The sequence below is a fragment of the Alosa alosa genome, chromosome 5 (assembly GCF_017589495.1).
Source record: "Alosa alosa isolate M-15738 ecotype Scorff River chromosome 5, AALO_Geno_1.1, whole genome shotgun sequence".
NCBI lineage: Eukaryota > Metazoa > Chordata > Actinopteri > Clupeiformes > Clupeidae > Alosa > Alosa alosa.
This window is the reverse complement of record NC_063193.1, coordinates 12,698,914-12,716,413: the sequence shown is the minus strand read 5'-3', so window position 1 is coordinate 12,716,413 and position 17,500 is coordinate 12,698,914. Positions and strand designations below refer to the sequence as shown.

The 17,500-nt window shown below is 45.8% G+C and overlaps 1 protein-coding gene across 2 annotated transcripts in view; it reads left to right on the top strand.

Moving 5' to 3' along the window:
• Nucleotides 1-17,500, top strand: part of arl15a (ADP-ribosylation factor-like 15a) — a 141,065-nt gene that overhangs the window by 43,693 nt on the left and 79,872 nt on the right. The window contains exon 3 of one of the 2 annotated variants that reach the window (XM_048243660.1): nt 1,437-1,496. The exons of the other annotated variant lie outside the window; for it this stretch is intronic. Coding sequence (XP_048099617.1) covers nt 1,437-1,496 — 60 coding nt within the window. The remainder of the gene's footprint in view (nt 1-1,436; nt 1,497-17,500) is intronic. 2 annotated transcript variants of the gene reach the window in all.

Genomic DNA, 17,500 nt, shown 5'->3' with positions numbered 1-17,500 from the left:
ACTATCTCTATCTTTGGCAGAGGACCAGTGTTGTGTATATGTCTGCTTTTTGCCAAAGCTGTGTTCTGTTGGTTTCATCACAGCAGAGCGATGTGTGTGTATGTGCGTGTATGTGTGTGTGCGCATGTGCGTGTCTCTATGTGTGTGTGTGTGTGTGTGTGTCTGTCTGTCTGTCTGTCTGTCTGTCTGTCTGTCTCTCTCTCTCTCTGGTGTGTGTGCGTGTGCGCGTGTGGGTGCGTGTGCCTGTGCATATCTCTATGTGTGTGTGTGTCTGTCTGTCTGTCTGTCTGTCTGTCTCTCTCTCTCTCTCTCTCTCTCTCTCTCTCTGGTGTGTGCATGCATGTGTGCTCACATGTGTATGTGTGTGTGCGTGTAGGGGCCCATGGGTGAGTGTATGACTGGCTGTAGCTGTGTGCCCTTCATCCTGCAGCCAGGGGACAAAACACATCCCTCTTCTCTGTTTGGAAATGTCAATAGCTGGGCTTTTCCAGAGACCTGACTGGGGTCTGTTCATCAACACTGCAATGTACTCTATATACAGAATGTGTGTGTGTATATGACAAATATGCACTCAATGTTCTCAAACACACACACACACACACACACACACACACACACACACACACACACACACACACACTCGCATACACTCACATACATACACACTCAGCAGACAAAATAGATAGTGTTGTTGCCCTAGGCCTCAGTTCTTCCAGCCCTCCTACAGTACACCTCCACCTCCACCTCCAGCAGTGCCGGCAGTGGTAGTGGTAGCCACAGCAGCCTCTCCTCAGCCCACAGGATCAGATACGGGGCACTTCCCCTGGAGCCGATCCAGACCACATGCGGGCCACGTGTGGCCCAGCTCTGGGTCAGTGCTGGTGGCCGTGTGAGTCTGGCCCTGGATCTGCGTGCTCTCACCTGCTGAGTGCTTTATGAAACTGTACTTGTAAACATTCTTTAAAGCCACGGTGGGGCTTCGAAGGTGAGACCGTGTGTTTTTGACGCTCCGTTAATCTGTGCCATATGCTGTATGTCAGGGGCATATGGTGTGATCTCTCTCTCTCTCTCTTTCTTTCTTTCTCTCTCTCCTTTCTTTCCCTCTCTACTTTTCTTGTTTTCTTTTTCTCGGGTTAGACGGGAGGCAGATAGTTGAGGCATTGAAAGCTTAAAAAGTAGGAATGACATCAAGGAGATGTTTGCCATCTTCATAGAAGGATAGTTTTTGCCTTGCAGTGCTGATTGCAGTTTGGGAAGAGTCTACATCGTCAGGTGATATCTAATGGGATTTTGCCATAGGCTGAGTGTTGGAGTATATCTGACCCATTGCTCATCAGGTTTAGACACAGATACACAAAACATTGATTCACTTTCACCCTATTTACGTTTCTTCCTTCTCTCTATCTCTCTCTCTCTCTCTCTCTTTCCCACTACAGGTTTCAGCATCAAAGCAGTGGGGTTTCAGAATGCCATACTGAATGTGAAGGAACTTGGAGGTAATACTTTAAAGTTGCTCAAGGAGTACTTGACACACACACACTCTCTATCACACAAACACACACACACACACACAAACACACACACACACACACACACACACACACACACACACACACATCACACTATCACACACACACACACACACAAACACACACACACACACACACACACACACACACACACTATCACACAAACACATACACATAATCACACATGCAGACACACACACACACACACACACACACACCATAACTCAGATCACCTCTGTCAAATTGTTCAAACAGCTTTGTGCAAAATCAAAACAGATGTGTTATAAGGACAAACAATTTGCTGTTTTCAAGAGCACATGTTGATTGATTTATAATGGCCAGTTCTGCTATTTGATATCGTTGTCGTGTTTTCTGTAACAAGTCTGTTTTTGGTGTGATGTTCTGTCCGGTTCTATCTGTGGATCAAATCCACATCATCAACCTGGAGACTGAGGACAGTGCTATTGTTTTAACATGCTTTAATTTACTGGTTGCACATGTAAGGTTAGAAGCACATTATACAGTCCTCCTTGTCTCTTCAGATATCTAAGTTGATATTCTAACTGCGGGTAGTACAAACACACACACACACACAGAAACACACACACACACACACACACACACACACACACACACACACACACACACACACACACACACACACACACTCTCTATCACACAAACACACACACACACACACACAGACACACACACACTATCACACACACACACACACACACACACACACACACATAATCACACATGCAGACACACACACACACACACACACACACACACACACACACACTCCATAACTCATATCACCTCTTTGTGCAAAATCAAAACAGATTTGCTATAAGGAAAAACAATTTGCTGTTTTCAAGAGCAAATGTTATAAAGTTTCAGCAGACAAGGCCTAGGGGAACAACGCTATCTATTTTGTCTGCTGAAAATCGATTTTTAATGGCCAGTTCTGCTCTTTGATATTGTTGTCGTGTTTTGTAACAAGTCTTAATGTTGTGTTTTTGGTGTGATGTTCTGTCCGGTTCATCAACCTGGAGACTGAGGACAGTGCTATTGTTTTAACATGCTTTAATGTACTACTTGCACATGTAAGGTTAGAAGCACATTATACAGTCCTCCTTGTCTCTTCAGATATCTAAGTTGATATTCTAACTGCGGGTAGTGCAGACTGTGTATTTGATATGGCCAACGAAGAAAGGTGTGTCATTTTTAATATCCACCAGGCTTTATATTTTGTCTTTATTAGGTTTAGGCCTCGTGTTCTAGACAGATAGGTGAGGTGTTAGTTTTGGCTGGCCGAGATGGACTGGGGTTTGGCCGAGGGGGCCAGGAGGTTCAATGGGGGATCTGTAGTATTTTAGCGGTGGACTTCTTCACCTCAGAGATCAGTTTGGATTACAGGCCAGAGTGTGGTTATCCTTTAACCAGATTGCACCTTTGGGAAAAGTGTCTTTCTTCTTTCTTTCTTTCTTTCTTTCTTTCTTTCTTTCTTTCTTTCTGTGTCTTGCTCTCTCACGGCATAATCGAAACACCATCTTGCCTTTCGAAGCGAGGGCCGTTTGTCTCCGCGCGTCTGATATTCGTATTAGATGTGGTGGGAAGCCGCCGACATAGCTGCTGCTGCTGTTGCTGCTGCTCCAAGCTAGCCCACACTCTCAGGTGCACCTGAGCTTCGCCGGGAGACCCAGAGCAGGGGCCTTCTGTTCTGGACGAGTGCCTCTTGTCCAACTCTCTTGCCCCAAGAGGCCCGTTTCGGTCCAAAAACAGTTTTCCTAAAGTCGGTGGGATGCTGGATCGGTAGGGGATGGTGTGTGTGTGTGTGTGTGTGTGTGTGTGTGTGTGTGTGTGTGTGTGTGTGTGTGTGTGTGTGTGTGTGTGTGTGAATGTGTTTGAGAGACGGTGGAAGAGGAGCGTGTGGAGGTGTGGTGCAATGTGGGGTGGTGGAGAGGGCCATCACGGGAGGCATGCCGACACACTGAACAGAGAGCTTTGGGAGGGACATAAATCTCCAGCGCTGGGGTGTGTGTGGCGCGTCTCGAGGGCTGTATTTACGAGAATGTTCAGAGCGAGGACCAGGCCCGAGTAATTTATGTGTTTTTGTGCGAGCCCTTGGACAAGACAGGTGTACTGTGTATCTTGACAAGTGACTCCCCAGCAGCCACAGAGCCCCTGTGAGGGCCCCCTCCTCCTTCTCTCCCTGGAGACCCCAAGCAACAGGGAGGAAGAAGAGAGAGGGAGTGAGTGAGTGAGTGAGAGAGAGAGGAGAGGGAAGAGAGAGAGAGAGTCAAAGGGGAAGAGAGAAGATAGAGTGAGTGAGAGAGGAGTGGGAAGAGAGAGAGAGAGAGTCAGAGAGAAGAGAGAGTGAGTGAGAGAGGAGTGGGAAGAGAGAGAGAGTCAGAGGGAGAAGAGAGAGGGAGGAGTGAGAGAGAGAGGAGAGGAGAGAGAGAGAGAGAGAGAGAGAGAGAGAGAGAGAAAGGGGAAGAGAGAAGATAGAGTGAGTGAGAGAGGAGTGGGAAAAGAGAGAGTCAGAGGGAAGAGAGAAGAGAGAGTGAGTGAGAGAGGAGTGGGAAGAGAGAGTGAGTGAGTGAGAGAGGAGAGGGAAGAGAAAGTGAGTAAGAGGAAAGAGAAAGAGAGAGAGAGAGGAGAGGAAAGAGAGAGTGAGAGGAGAGGGAAGAGAGAGGGAAGAGAAAGGTGCTGTGTGTGGGGTCTGGAGTGCAGGACAGTGCTGGACTGGACTGACTCTAAGAGTGCTTCTCTGGGCATGGGGCTTTTTGTCACGTGGCGGCTCTGTTGTGGTGGAGCTGATTTATAGCGCACCGTGCTGCCATCTGCCGCTCCCATCTCACTCTCCCGGGAATGGTGGTATTCCTTACTTCTGCGCTTCGCTACCTGATGAAAGGAAAACCATCCTAGGGGTTAGAGGTAGCTGTAGCAAAAACACATTAGCCACGTTGACATTTGTCTTATTTGATGCAGAAGTTGAAGCTGTTCAGAGACGCCGGTTAGTAGTTTAGTTTACTCAGTGTAAATTGCTCTTGTTACATGGGGAAATGAGACCAGATCACTCCACTGACTGTTATAATTAAGCAATACGATATAATTTAAGACCGACTGTGTTCATGTTATCATGAATAACATCAAGGCTGTGATCTGTTCGTAGACACAATCTGCAACTACAGTAGTTGGACAGAACTAGCTGTTGTATCATACAGCTATTACCCATAGTCTTCATAATGGATCCCTGTTACAAGTTAGATAGATAGATAGATAGATAGATCGATAGATACTTTATTGATCCCCAGGGGAAATTCAAGGTCTCAGCAGCATACAGACAACACATACACATTCTTTAACAGCAGAAAAAGTAATTAAAGTATATAATATAAAAACACAACTAAGCAATAAGGACAGTAGAAGATAAAGAATATACTAAAATACAAATTATACTAACTAACACTTAATCTAAATCAATTCTAAAAACAGTATCCACATAGTGGTGATTAATCAATCAGAGGCGCTTGCAATGACTGAGGCAGGGACTGAGCCTGTGATTCTCTGTGCATAGTAAGGTAAGGTAAGGTGCTCTGTGTGAATGAGTGTCATGGTGATAGTGCAATGGTTGTCTTGCCTTTCTCATTTTCTTGAGTGAGGTTTGTGTAGTAGTTCATATGTAAAAGCTTCATTCAACGTTTTGGGTTCCTCTGTTCAAACCTCAAGCCAAGAAGAGAATCTGTCTTTTATATGATATGTGGTATTCATGGACATGTGGTTTGAGTGAAGCGCTTTATCGCTTCCAGTAACTCTGGTGAAAAATTTCACAACCTGTCTTCACTCTTCACTCAGCGAGTTAACTGACTAAAGTAATTGAATAAAAGGAACCCCTGTAATTCCACTTAAATATCCAGTAGTTGGAATGATTCTTCCGCTGCCTCACTTATAAAACTGTATTACAAATGGTTCCTCACACAGCAGTCAAATTCCTGCAACCAATCCATGATGACAAACTGATGTCAAGCGTGTCCTCTGGAGCGTGGCATCCTCCCCCTCATTGCCCGCCTTGCCCGCTGGGGGCACAGGAGGCTTACGCTGAGGCCAGGCACTCTTGCCAGGGGCAGGCCAGCTCAGTGGAAAGGGGATTTGGGGGCAGGTCACAGGCAGGGCTCCGTGTCTGACTCAGTGCTACAACCCCTCTCGTCTGCATAAGCAGGATCATACATATTTAACTCCACTTCCTGTTTGTGTATGTGTTTGTTTGTTTGTGTGTACTCTGTGTGATTAGTCTGTAAATATGTGTGTGTGTGTGTGTGTGTGTGTGTGTGTGTGTGTGTGTGTGTGTGTGTGTGTGTGTGTGTGTGTGTGTGGCGCTCGTGCGTGTGTGCGTGCATGCGTGCATTCGTTCATGTACGTGTGTGTGCATTGGGGTAGAGGAGGATTCTTCTCCATCCTTGGTCTGAAGAAGAGAATTTTATGGCACATATGGGACAGTGTGTAGAGTGCTTCCGTTGCAGGAACACCACACAACAATGTGCAGCTGGGAGCTTCCTTAGAGGAAGTAGGCTACAGCTCATCCCTCATTCATTTTTCAGAGAGGAGAGAGAGAAGGGAAGAAAGCCGATGCTTTTCTTGAACACAAGAAGTAGATACAGATACATTTCCTATTGCATTGTGATTGTAATAGAACAAGTTATAAAAGATACTTCCAAAATGTATGAGAATCAAACCACATACAATGTCAATGTGTAAAATGTCAATGTGCTTTAGGAGAACTTCCAGAGCTATCGTGGTTAAATGTTTTCCGGGTGATTTTGTTACCTTAAGAACACATCAAACAATCACTTGGCTTTAAATGTATCTTAGGTAGTTGTTTCTTAGGGATAACAGTCTGTTGCCAATGTAAAACATTTCCAAAGACTGCACTCGCACTTGAACCTGAGACATTGTGTACTGCAGGGGTGATATTGCGTAACATCGGTTTTGGTCTGCGTCAGGCCGAGCGTTTCAATGTGTTTCTCGTTTAGTGTGTCGGAAATCAGATCTCTAATGCTTGTCAGGCACTGGTTATCAGTTGCTGGTGTGCGTTCTACGCCATTCTTTTAGTAATAGAAGTTTTCCCAACAACGTCTTTTCACGAGTCACTTGACCTGGTGTCTGAATGTTTTACCTCATAGCACTCACTAGCACATTCATGTTTTGTGTAAGTAGACCTACTACTAGTAGGGCCTACTAAAATGGAGTGGAACATTGACAAATCATTTAATTCATGGTGTACAATAATGAATTGCAAAAGTCAGGCAATGAGCAAAGTGTTTCCTGCATGAACTAAGCTGTCGTGTGGCATGCATTGAGCATTGTGCTTAGGATCATGCTGATGGCATTAAATTAGCAAATAGATTTGGCCTAGTTATTCAATTGGCTTTAGTTAAACAAGGGTCCTTTATGTGTTTATGTGCACACTGATCCCCTGGTGGATTTTGTTTTGAAGACTGCGCTCACCTGAGTGTTTCTCTGCTCAGCACCTGACTTCAGCCCTCACTCTGGGCAAATCCTCACCCTGGGCAAAACCTCACCCTGGGCAAATCCTCACCCTGGGCAAATCCTCACCCTGGGCAAAACCTCACCCTGGGCAAATCCTCACTCTGGGCAAAACCTCACCCTGGGCAAAACCTCACCCTGGGCAAAACCTCAGTGAGAGTGGTTGGCGTCACCAGCTGTAATAACTCTCTTCTTGTCCGTCTCGTATTTGCGTCAGCCGACGGGCACGCGAGGCACGACAAACGCGTCTAAACACGCCGAGACGGGTGCTCCTGGGAGGAGGGATCTCCGGTGTCACTGGTCCACCGCGGGGCAGCGTGCCGTGGCGTAGAGCAGAGCAGGGCAGAGCAGAACGTTGCAGCTCCGACTTTAGCTCCTCTGTAAATGGGGCACAAATAGCACGCTGACGCGAGCCTGGGGGAATGTCCAACAGACGCATCGGACACAGCGTGTGTACTGTCTGGCTGCCCCGAAAAACCACAACACACACACACACACACATACAGTATACACACACGTTTGCGCGCGCACACACACACACACACACACACCCCTCCTCCAAGCCACAACCCACAACCCTTAAACCCGTCAACCGCTCAACGCGTCGACAGTTTACTGAGACCCACCCATCCCCCTCCTGCCCCCTCTCTATTTGTCTAACTTACACGCCCGGCCGTCATGGCTCGGCCCGTCCTGCCAGCCCCAACGCCCTCGTGCCAGAGCCGTGCCTCAGCTGCCATGCCAGCTTCCAGCTCACCACCTTGTGAGTGTTTACACTGGCAAGGGCATTGGCACAGGGTTGAGGGAGGGCAGAGATAGTGGCACTGGTCCGATTGAGCTCAGTGTAGTATATAAGTTGGTCCCAGGTATAGAAATTTGCTATTACCATTTGTGGTACTGGACAGTATTTCAGTAAGTTATACAGCAGGGCAACATATATATTGTATAGGTGTGATCGCATGTCCTATTCACTATGTAGGATAATATGGCAATGCACATTTATATGACATTCTTTGCATGGCTTTTGGCTATTCATTTAGATATGGCTATTTGATGAATGTCGTTGCTGTTGTGGATTCTGCTATTGATTGCAGCGTGCAGGCTTGGGTCGTGATGTGAGGTGAGAGGACCCTGTCGGCTTGCGTTACTGTAGTGGTGTCTGCGAGCGCGTCTGGCCTCTCCGATGACAGCGATGTCAGACATGAGGAGAGACCAGCGGTCTAGACGCAGTTTGGATGGCGTGGTATGTGTGATGACAGCCGATGAAGTAGCAGTCATAATAAGAGTATCTGCCCCGCTAGTGTTTCAACTGTGGTCAGATAAAACTGCACTAGCATCTCTCTCTCTCTCTCTCTCTCTCTCTCTCTCTCTCTCTCTATCTCTCTCTTTTTTCTAACTGTGCATGTGTGTATGTCTGCGAGAGAGAAAGTGTGTGTGTTTGGGTCCACGAGTGCGGCCTGTGTGTGTTTTCCCTGTTTTGCATACTGTATGTTTACATCACTGTTTTGCATGTACTGTAGGTTTACATCAGTGTGGGCCTGTAGCAGAAGACCCTCTCACAGTCATCAGAGACAGAATATCTGAGAACGTTCATGCCGGGGAAACCACTGTGCTGAAAGGCTTTCTGGGCCAAGTATGGTTCGTATTATTCCAAAATGTGAGCGTAATGTGGTTTTCTTTAACGATAATGGATTTGCGGAGGAAGCAGTTCTCTCCCAGAGGGGGAGGCACACGGAGCTCGACTGGAATCATTTGTAAATTGTCATTATGTTTTGCTGAGGAGATCAACAGTGTGTTCTGTGTGTTTGTTTGTTTTGCCTTTCACCTTCGCTTCTCTTCTCTGCTATGTTTTTGATGCTCTCTTTGTGGCTGTCTGTAGAGCTCCCATGCCAAAATCCCTTCATGCCAGAGGTCCTTCTCTCTCTAAAAAGTGTCTTTAGCCACTAAGGATTAAGCTGATGAAAGATGTAGTCACATTTATAGAATTATATCCATTTGTCTGTCTTTCTCTATAATGTTATCCATCTGCTGCTGACATAGTGTGATGGTGAAAACTGGAGAGCTAAGATGGTTTTCTTTTTTAAAACTTTGGTTCCAGTGGAATGATTCTGGTTGTATCTAAGGAAAGGTCACTATTAATTAGGCTAATGTTTAGTCTCACAGAAGAGCAGCAGGGGTACTGAGAACAATAACTTTGCCCTGCAGAGATTCTAAAAGCTCTACGCCTCTGCCTCAGTATTGCATCAATAGTATACTGTGCGTGTGTGTGTGTGTGTGTGTGTGTGTGTGTGTGTGTGCGCGCTTGCGCGTATGTGCGCCGCATGTGCCGTCTCCCGAGGCAGAGATGTCTCTAAATGCTCAGCTGCTTGGCGGAATCTGGTTCGTGTTAGTCGACTTCAAAGAAGATTTGCTTTGACTGGAGTTCAACTGTGAAGAGCAGGAGTCAGGCCATCAACATGTTTTTTTACCGTGGTAAAGGTAAAGAAGAGAAGGGGGGGGGGGGGGGGATAGTAGACGGGGCCGAGAATACTAGGAACCAGAAACATAGGAAGCAGCAGGCCTTCTCTGCACCCTGCCATGTTTTTTTTTCTTGAAAAAAGATACAGGGAGAGAAGAGGAGAGGAGAAAGAGAGCATATCACGTTCATGCCTCGTAAAAGTGAGTAAGCCGAAACAAATGCCTAAACCAACCTGGTAGCGGCAGTCTGTGGTTGAGTCATCAGCGCCTCCATCAGAGACAGGAAGACGAAGATGAGCAATCAAACATGCTTTCTCCATTTCCTCTTCTCTCACATCACCTTCCTAGATGATTCCCTAAAACGCGATCAAGGTCTCATGATCTTTTTGAGACTTGTTTGAAACTTTAGGAAACAGGCCCCTAACCAGTCCCTCACTTTACCACACCGTGTTGATCCCCGTTGGCTCGCCAACCTTCTCTCCTTTGTTTTTCTTTGATGATATCATCTGTTGCAATATTCTTTCTCTTCCATTTTCTGTGGCTTGTGGTCTGTCCGACCTCCTGTTTTTCATAGTCTCTCTCCATATATTTATCTTATTTTCTCTTGTCTGATTCTGGCCCCTTTCTTCCTTTCTTTTTTTGTGTACAGTATTTTTCAGTTCTCTCTTTTTCTCCCAGCCCCCTTGTTTTTCATCCTTGCCATTCTTTTGGTCCTGTTGAATTTATGGGGTTCACATACTTAAGTCCATTGCTCAGTAGTGTCATCTTTTTATCAAACATTTTTTAATGAAGTATATCCCTCTCTTCCCTTGCACTTCTCTTCTGTCTTCACCTCCCTTTCTTCCTCCCTCACACCCCTGCCCTATGACCATCTGCAGATGTGAGTTCTGAGGGTCCAGACCTGCTCGGCCACTGACAGACATCTTAATGGCCTGTATCGTCATGGTTCAGGGCGGAATTTACCAGAAGGCGCCGCTTATCACCATAGTAAATTTGAAACTACTCGCTTTTTCCTTTCTTTCTTTTTTTTGGCCTCAGTCGTTTTCATAAAATTATCGGCCCAGTGAGCATGGAGAGAAGAGGAAGAGGAGTAGCACAGAATAAAGTGTTACGAGCTGCCCCCCCCCTCTCCTCTTTTTCCTCATCTCCCCTTCCGCATGATTCCTGTGTTGTTGAACGTTTATTGGTGGTGGTTTAAAATAGTCCTGTGAATCACAAGAAAGCCTCTGATCCTTGCCTCCATGGGGCCAGTTCCCTCCAGCAAGATACAAAGCACTCATCGACACACACACACACACACACACACACACACACACACACACACACACACACACACACACACACACACACACACACACACACACACACAAAATACACACACACACATTAACACACACTACACAATTACATATTAACCAAAATTGGCAGTTTGCAACCTATATAAATAAATAACGAATACCTCCTGCCCCCCAGATGTATTGAACCCATATGAGTGAAACCATAAAGGTCTGTCTTATGTTTCCCATAGACTGAGCCACTCTTCTGAGACTAGTGTAAATAAGTCAGTGGTGATGTAATGATGGTACAGCCAAGGTCACATGTTCCCACCATCTCACGGGGACAGCATATCTGAGCCTCGTCCTCCATGTGTGCAGTGCACACACTGTGCACTGAAGGAAACCTTGAGCAAAACGAGGAGATGGTAATTGACTGCCCTAAAGACCCACAGAAGGAAAAAGACAAAAGGACCTGACCCTCACCATCTGCTCGGAGCAGTGGAGCCCCACAGCCCTGCTGCTGAAGCAGCCCCATGAGGGCTAAACTTAGCTTTTGATGTTCAACAGCAGCAAACCAACTTGAGTCACGTCATGTATGATCCACGCCAAGCTTTTCACCCACGTCTGTCGCCAGCCCCAAAGATGCCTCAGTGTAGCTCAGAGAACATTGGGGGTGATGTGGCACATATGGCTACAGTGTCCGTACCACATTCGGGTCTAAGCTCCCTCAGGGAACCCGGCTTTGAGTCCGACCCAGGGCATATCCCGATCCCATCCCAACCCATCCCTTCACTGTCCTGTCAGATTAAAGGCACAAAACATGTTTGTCTCAGTGGACTCATTTAAATATGCGCAGTGCAAAGTCACTCAATGAGCAAAGTGTCCCATGGATGAACTCGAGGTAGATCGATTAATCGGTCGTCCAATTTGTGACATGTTTTACGTTATCGGCATTGGCCGCTATTCAAGTATATTAAGCTGATTACAGGCAGGTGCATCTGTGGGCAGCCCAGTGTTATTGTTGCTGTGGACCACATGTGATGCATACTGACCTTTGTGTCAGTTAAATTACCAGTAGACTCCAGCCAGAAGCCACTTTTGGAAGAGTACAACAATGTATAGTATAAGTATAATATAAATTTGGTCTCTGCATTTATTCCAATCCGTGAATTAGTGAAACACACTCAGCACACAGTGAACACATAGTGAGGAAGCACACACTAATCCCGACGCAGTGAGCTGCCTGCTACAGCGGCACTCGGGGAGCAGTAAGGGGTTAGGTGCCCCTCAAGGCACTTCAGCCGTTCCTACTGGTCATCATGCAAATAAAGGGAATAAACAACAAAAAAAAAAAAAGTATCATCATGCAAATAAAGGGAATAAACAACGAAAAAAAAATCGGCCATCGGCTGACCCTGATTTCTAAAGATCGCATCGGCCATAGAAAAACCCATATCGTTCGACCTCTAGCATGAACCAAAGCTATTGTGTGGCATGTGGGAGCATGCAGCTGACCCTCTGATGTTTGTGCTAAGGATCTTGCTCATGGCATTAAATCAGCAAAAGGATTTTGCTTCATTTTTAAATAAGGTTTAGTTTGACTTTGGACTTGGCACTTTACCCCGCCATTTAAATGAGAGCCCTATGTGTTCTTGTGACCTGAGAAGGTAACCTGAGGCAGCATGCTGATATTGTCTAGAAGACAGTGGGGAGGAGGTACAGTATCAGTGTATGTGCCTGCTGTGATGCTTGTGGGATGCCTGTGGGTTCAAAGACAGGTGGTGAATATTTTGGTCCCGTGACCTTTCCACAGTCTGCAGACATTTGGTAGACATTTTTGTTTTTGGTGGTTAGTGTTCCTGGATGTGAGCGTGTCTTGGTGTATGGAAAAAGAGAGCTCCATTTGTGTGTGTTTGCATGCGTTTGAGTATGTATGTACTGTATATGTGTGTGTGTGTGTGTGTGTGTGTGTGTGTGAGAGTGTGTGTGTGTAGGAGAGGATATAATACAGTCCCATCTAGTGTCTGAGGCTCAGCAGGAGGAAGAGGAGTGTGTGGAGGTCCCAGGGCTTCCACAGCTGCTGAGCAGATGACACACACTGGTCAGCTCAGCTCAGCTCCTCAGCCACACTGACGGCCCCCCTCTGTCAGGAAGAGAATGAAGGACACACACACACACACACAGACACATACACACAGACACATACACACACACACGCACATACACACAGACACACACGTGCATGCACCAAGTCATCTACAGTACACACTCCACTTCTCTGTTCACATGTATGTTAACACAAGCATCAATATAAACAGTATACACAGACAAATAAATGCACACACGCACACGCACACACACACACACACACACACACACACACACACACACATACACACACATCCATTCCTATGTCTCTTATTTTTCATGCATGCTCACAAACGTGAATCTAAACAGTCCACACAGACAAACAAATGTACATGCAATAGTCATGCAGGCACACACACACACACACACATGTAAACAAAAGTAGGAATGTGCCTTTCAATATCAACAATGACACGCTTGCAGCCTTCCTCCCCACACACACACACACACACACACACACACCCTCTCCTTCCGCTTTCTGATCATTTGCTCCAGCCTTGATCCATCTTCTCATCTGAGGCCAGCAACAATGAAACACTTGCAGCCTTCATCCCCACACACACACACACACACACACACACACACACACACACACACACACACACACACACACACACACACACACATACACACACACACACTGAGGCCACCCTTGATTAAAGTCCTCTTTAGTGGAAGGAAGATGAAGTGTGTTAGAGGACAAACATAGTTTCCGGAGACAAGACAATGCCAGTAAACCTAATCACAAATGTCCACGTTGGCCAGTACAGTAATGAAAGAGACCACAGAAGAAAGCCATGCCATTTGTTTTCATCCAGCACAAGGTGTTCCTGTAGCCATAAAAGCTCTAAATCATTAATTGTCTGCTCATTTTGTAGAGGCTTGTATTATGAAATCGTCATTTTTTTTTTTGACATGCAATTTTATTTATCCCATCTTTGTGAAGTGTGTTTGGTGTTAAAGGAAATGCTGCTGGCAGTGGTAGCGTCAGTGTCTTATACCACAAAGGGGCTCAGTGCCCATGGGATCCAGATTTGGGCCCCCAAACCCACTCCCCATCTTTCTCTTTCTTACCTATTTCCTATCCTCTCTTCACTGTCCTGGCTAATAAAGGCTACCCCCCTTTAATGATCAGTGCCATGCTGTGTAGCACTGATCATTAAAGAGTTGTCTTCAATAATTATAGTCCCTTGGGCCTCCCCATGGACCCCCCTTTGTGGCTCAACTGTTTTGAGTTGCGGGGCTGCACATGGGTTTGTCCAGATGTTCATCAGATCCTACTTCCTCTACATCAAATCAATAAACTTGATCGACTACTTGTCATCAGTGCAACTTTTAAGAGAGCATGAAACGTCTCTCGAGCCATTCGTAATAAAGAACAAGTGCCAGAACAGACCATAATCTTTGGTTTGGCAGGGCAGAGCTCATCTGCAAAAAGGAAGCTTTTCTGCCAAAAAAAACCCCATCCTCATCGACAGTGACCAATAGGTGGCAGAAGTTGTCAGTAGGACACCAAAATTAATGAAATTCCATACAGAGAAAAAAAAGAGACAGGATATAAGAAAAATAAAATGGTATAAAGTTTTTACTTTAAGTATTTTCAAAGTATATTACATGACCACAACTCAGGCAAAGTAGAGACAAGTGAAAAGTGAGGGAGTGACGTCCTAGTTTAAATCAGTGCATGAATTTTGACTGGCCCTTACTGGCTTGCTCACTCACTCACGGCTTGTGACGTCACTGCAGCAGTCGATCTACGAGCTGAGAGGGGAAGCCACACTCGGGCGGGGTGGGCAGGGGTCTATAATAAGACCATACGATTGTAATGTGTCATAGACACAGAAGTTTCCTGAGAGAAAAGGGAAAGACAACATAAGGATGACTGTGTCCGTAATGAGATGGCCGGCGCATGCGGTCACTCACCTCTCCCGCCTCGGGCCACGCTGGCTTCGGCTCTTATAAGCCTGAGCCATCCATCGGAGTGTGTGTGTATGTGGGGGTGTGTGTGTGGGTGTGTATGTGTGGTGTGAGAGAGAGAGATGACTCACGTCATGAGCATGTAGGTCCTCTTCCTCAAATTACTTACACTAACAAATAAAGTTATGGTGCACTGAAGCTTGTTTCTCGAGCGGATATGCACACCCAAATTGCTGTGCAGAAAAAGGAAACCATATGTTGGGGCCATAAATTGGAGGTATTTGAACACCCCCTCCAAAATACACACACACACACACACACACACACACACTGTTGGGTTTTTGTAGTCTTAATACTTAAAAACACTCATGTCGTATGCAGAGGAGGAGTGAGTGAGTGAGAGAGAGATAGAGAGAGAAAGAGTGTGACTAGTGTGTTTACTCTGAGAAACGATAGAGGTAGATAGGAGAGAAACAGAGTGAAGAAGAGTGGGATGAATTATGTGCGCAGGCACAGAGGACAGATGGGAAAAGAGCGAGAAAGAAATAGAGAGAAAAAAAGAAATAAAGAGCAAGAGAGAGCCAAATAAACACAGAAAAGGAGCCCTCTTAGTGAGTGCCGAGTCAAAGATACAGAGTAGAAGAAAAACGTGACATCCACTGACTGTGGCACGGTGGTGAAGGGATCCAGCACTTCCCCTTATCAGTGTGAGGATTAGACTGGTTCACACACAGAAACAGTGGTTCCTTACGCAGTACTTGAGTTTGGTATGATCCGCAGATCCCTACACTTTCTGTCTCGATTCACTACTCCTGCACCATCTGACTTGATGCCTGTACTGTACTGTATTTAGCTTTTATCCAAAGCTATTTTCAATACGGACCCAAGATTTGATTAGTTGCCATATGTATGATCACCGGAAGTCAACTTCATGGTCTTGGTGTTGCTGTTTGCAGCCTGCTTGATCGATCGTCTATGGGAACACTTATTTCTCTCTCTCTCTCTCTCTCTCTCTCTCTCTCTCTCTCTCCCTCTCTCCCTCTCTCTCTCACTCTCTCTCTCATTCTCTCCCTCTCTCTGTCCCCCCCTCTCTTTTCTCTTTTGCCCACCTGTTTATATTTGAGGTAGACTGACCTGGCCCCCTCAACTCTCAGGCCCATGTGTTGCGTTTTGCTCACGCTGGTGCTGATCCGAGAAGCCGTAAATCCCTCATTCTATGTTCGGTCCAATGTTTTAGGAACGTGCAAATCTCATTTTTACGTCCTAGGAGAGTCTCCCTTCAAGAGGGATGCGGAAGGATTAAGTGGAATTTTTGCGGTTTATTTGTTTTTTTCAATCTCTCGCCTCACCGTTTTGCGTCATTGAGATGTCCCTCTACGCACGAGCAGCCACTACATACCTCAGCAAAACTTTAAGCAGGTTGATTTACGTTCACTTGTACACTCTGGTAGGCAATCGAAGGTTGTTAATGTGTTTCCGCTGTAAAACATGTCTCTAAACGTGTCTCTAAAACGTGCATTACCTCCAATATTCTTTTTTTTTTGTGACCAGAATGATGTATATCTTACCACACATAACTCTTACCAAGACATTCATTTCATTTTGTGTGTTCATCTGGTCTGAGCTCGGCAGGACGAGCAGTTTCTTTTCCTTTTGATCAGATCAGATGCGGTCCAGTCAGGTACAGATGCATTCCGATCCTGGGTTCTGATCCGGTCAAAGGTGTGTGGGGACTCCCTCTGAGCCCTCCATCTCTCTGCTGCTCTGCTTTGGGCCGAAGTAGGTCAGGCAGAAACTGAGTGAGTCGAATATGGGATCATCAGTCATCAGGCTCCCACCAGCAAATGGAGTATTTATTACCATATCATTACGGACGAATTTACGAGCTTGGCTCTTGCCTGCATAAATGATCTACTTGCCTCTTGATTGCATCATTTGCCTTCCACCCTGAACCCTTCTTCTATTAGGTCAATGTTTCTTAAACGTTTTCAGACCAAAGACCACTTCTCACCACCTAACTCCCTAGATATCCTGAAAAAAAAAAAAACAGTAGGCCTACTTCAACAGTATATTACATAATACTCACTGAAACATGAAGACTTGAAGCAAGTGATTGTTATGTCAGAGGATTCGATTTTTTTAACTAATGCTGTCTTGACAGTTGGATGCTAGTTATGTAGTACGTGTAAACTGGTGTAGCTACATAGAGTCATAAAACTTTCAGCTTGTTGAAGTCTGTCAGGACTATTATACAGACAATTCAAATAATACTGTTTGGATTTACATAGGAGTTGGGTCAAAATTGCAAACAAACCATCTATGTGACTCGGAGCCACTAGGGATAGCTTGCAGACCACACTATGTCCACTTACCACTGTACTAAGCCAACCTCAAGCCGATCCCTTCCCACTGTTTAAAGGAAGCTTGCCCTTAGCACCGCTGCCTTGCCTCATTACCTCCCTACTTACTTACTTACTGCTAATAAGTATGTGCTGCTGTATAACACATTCCCATGACAACAGTGGCTTTCACTTCATACCCCGGGGGCTCACTCTCATATTTATCTAGGGAGTGTGCACAGCCAGTCATTCACGGCTGCTGTTTCAGAGTTTCGAT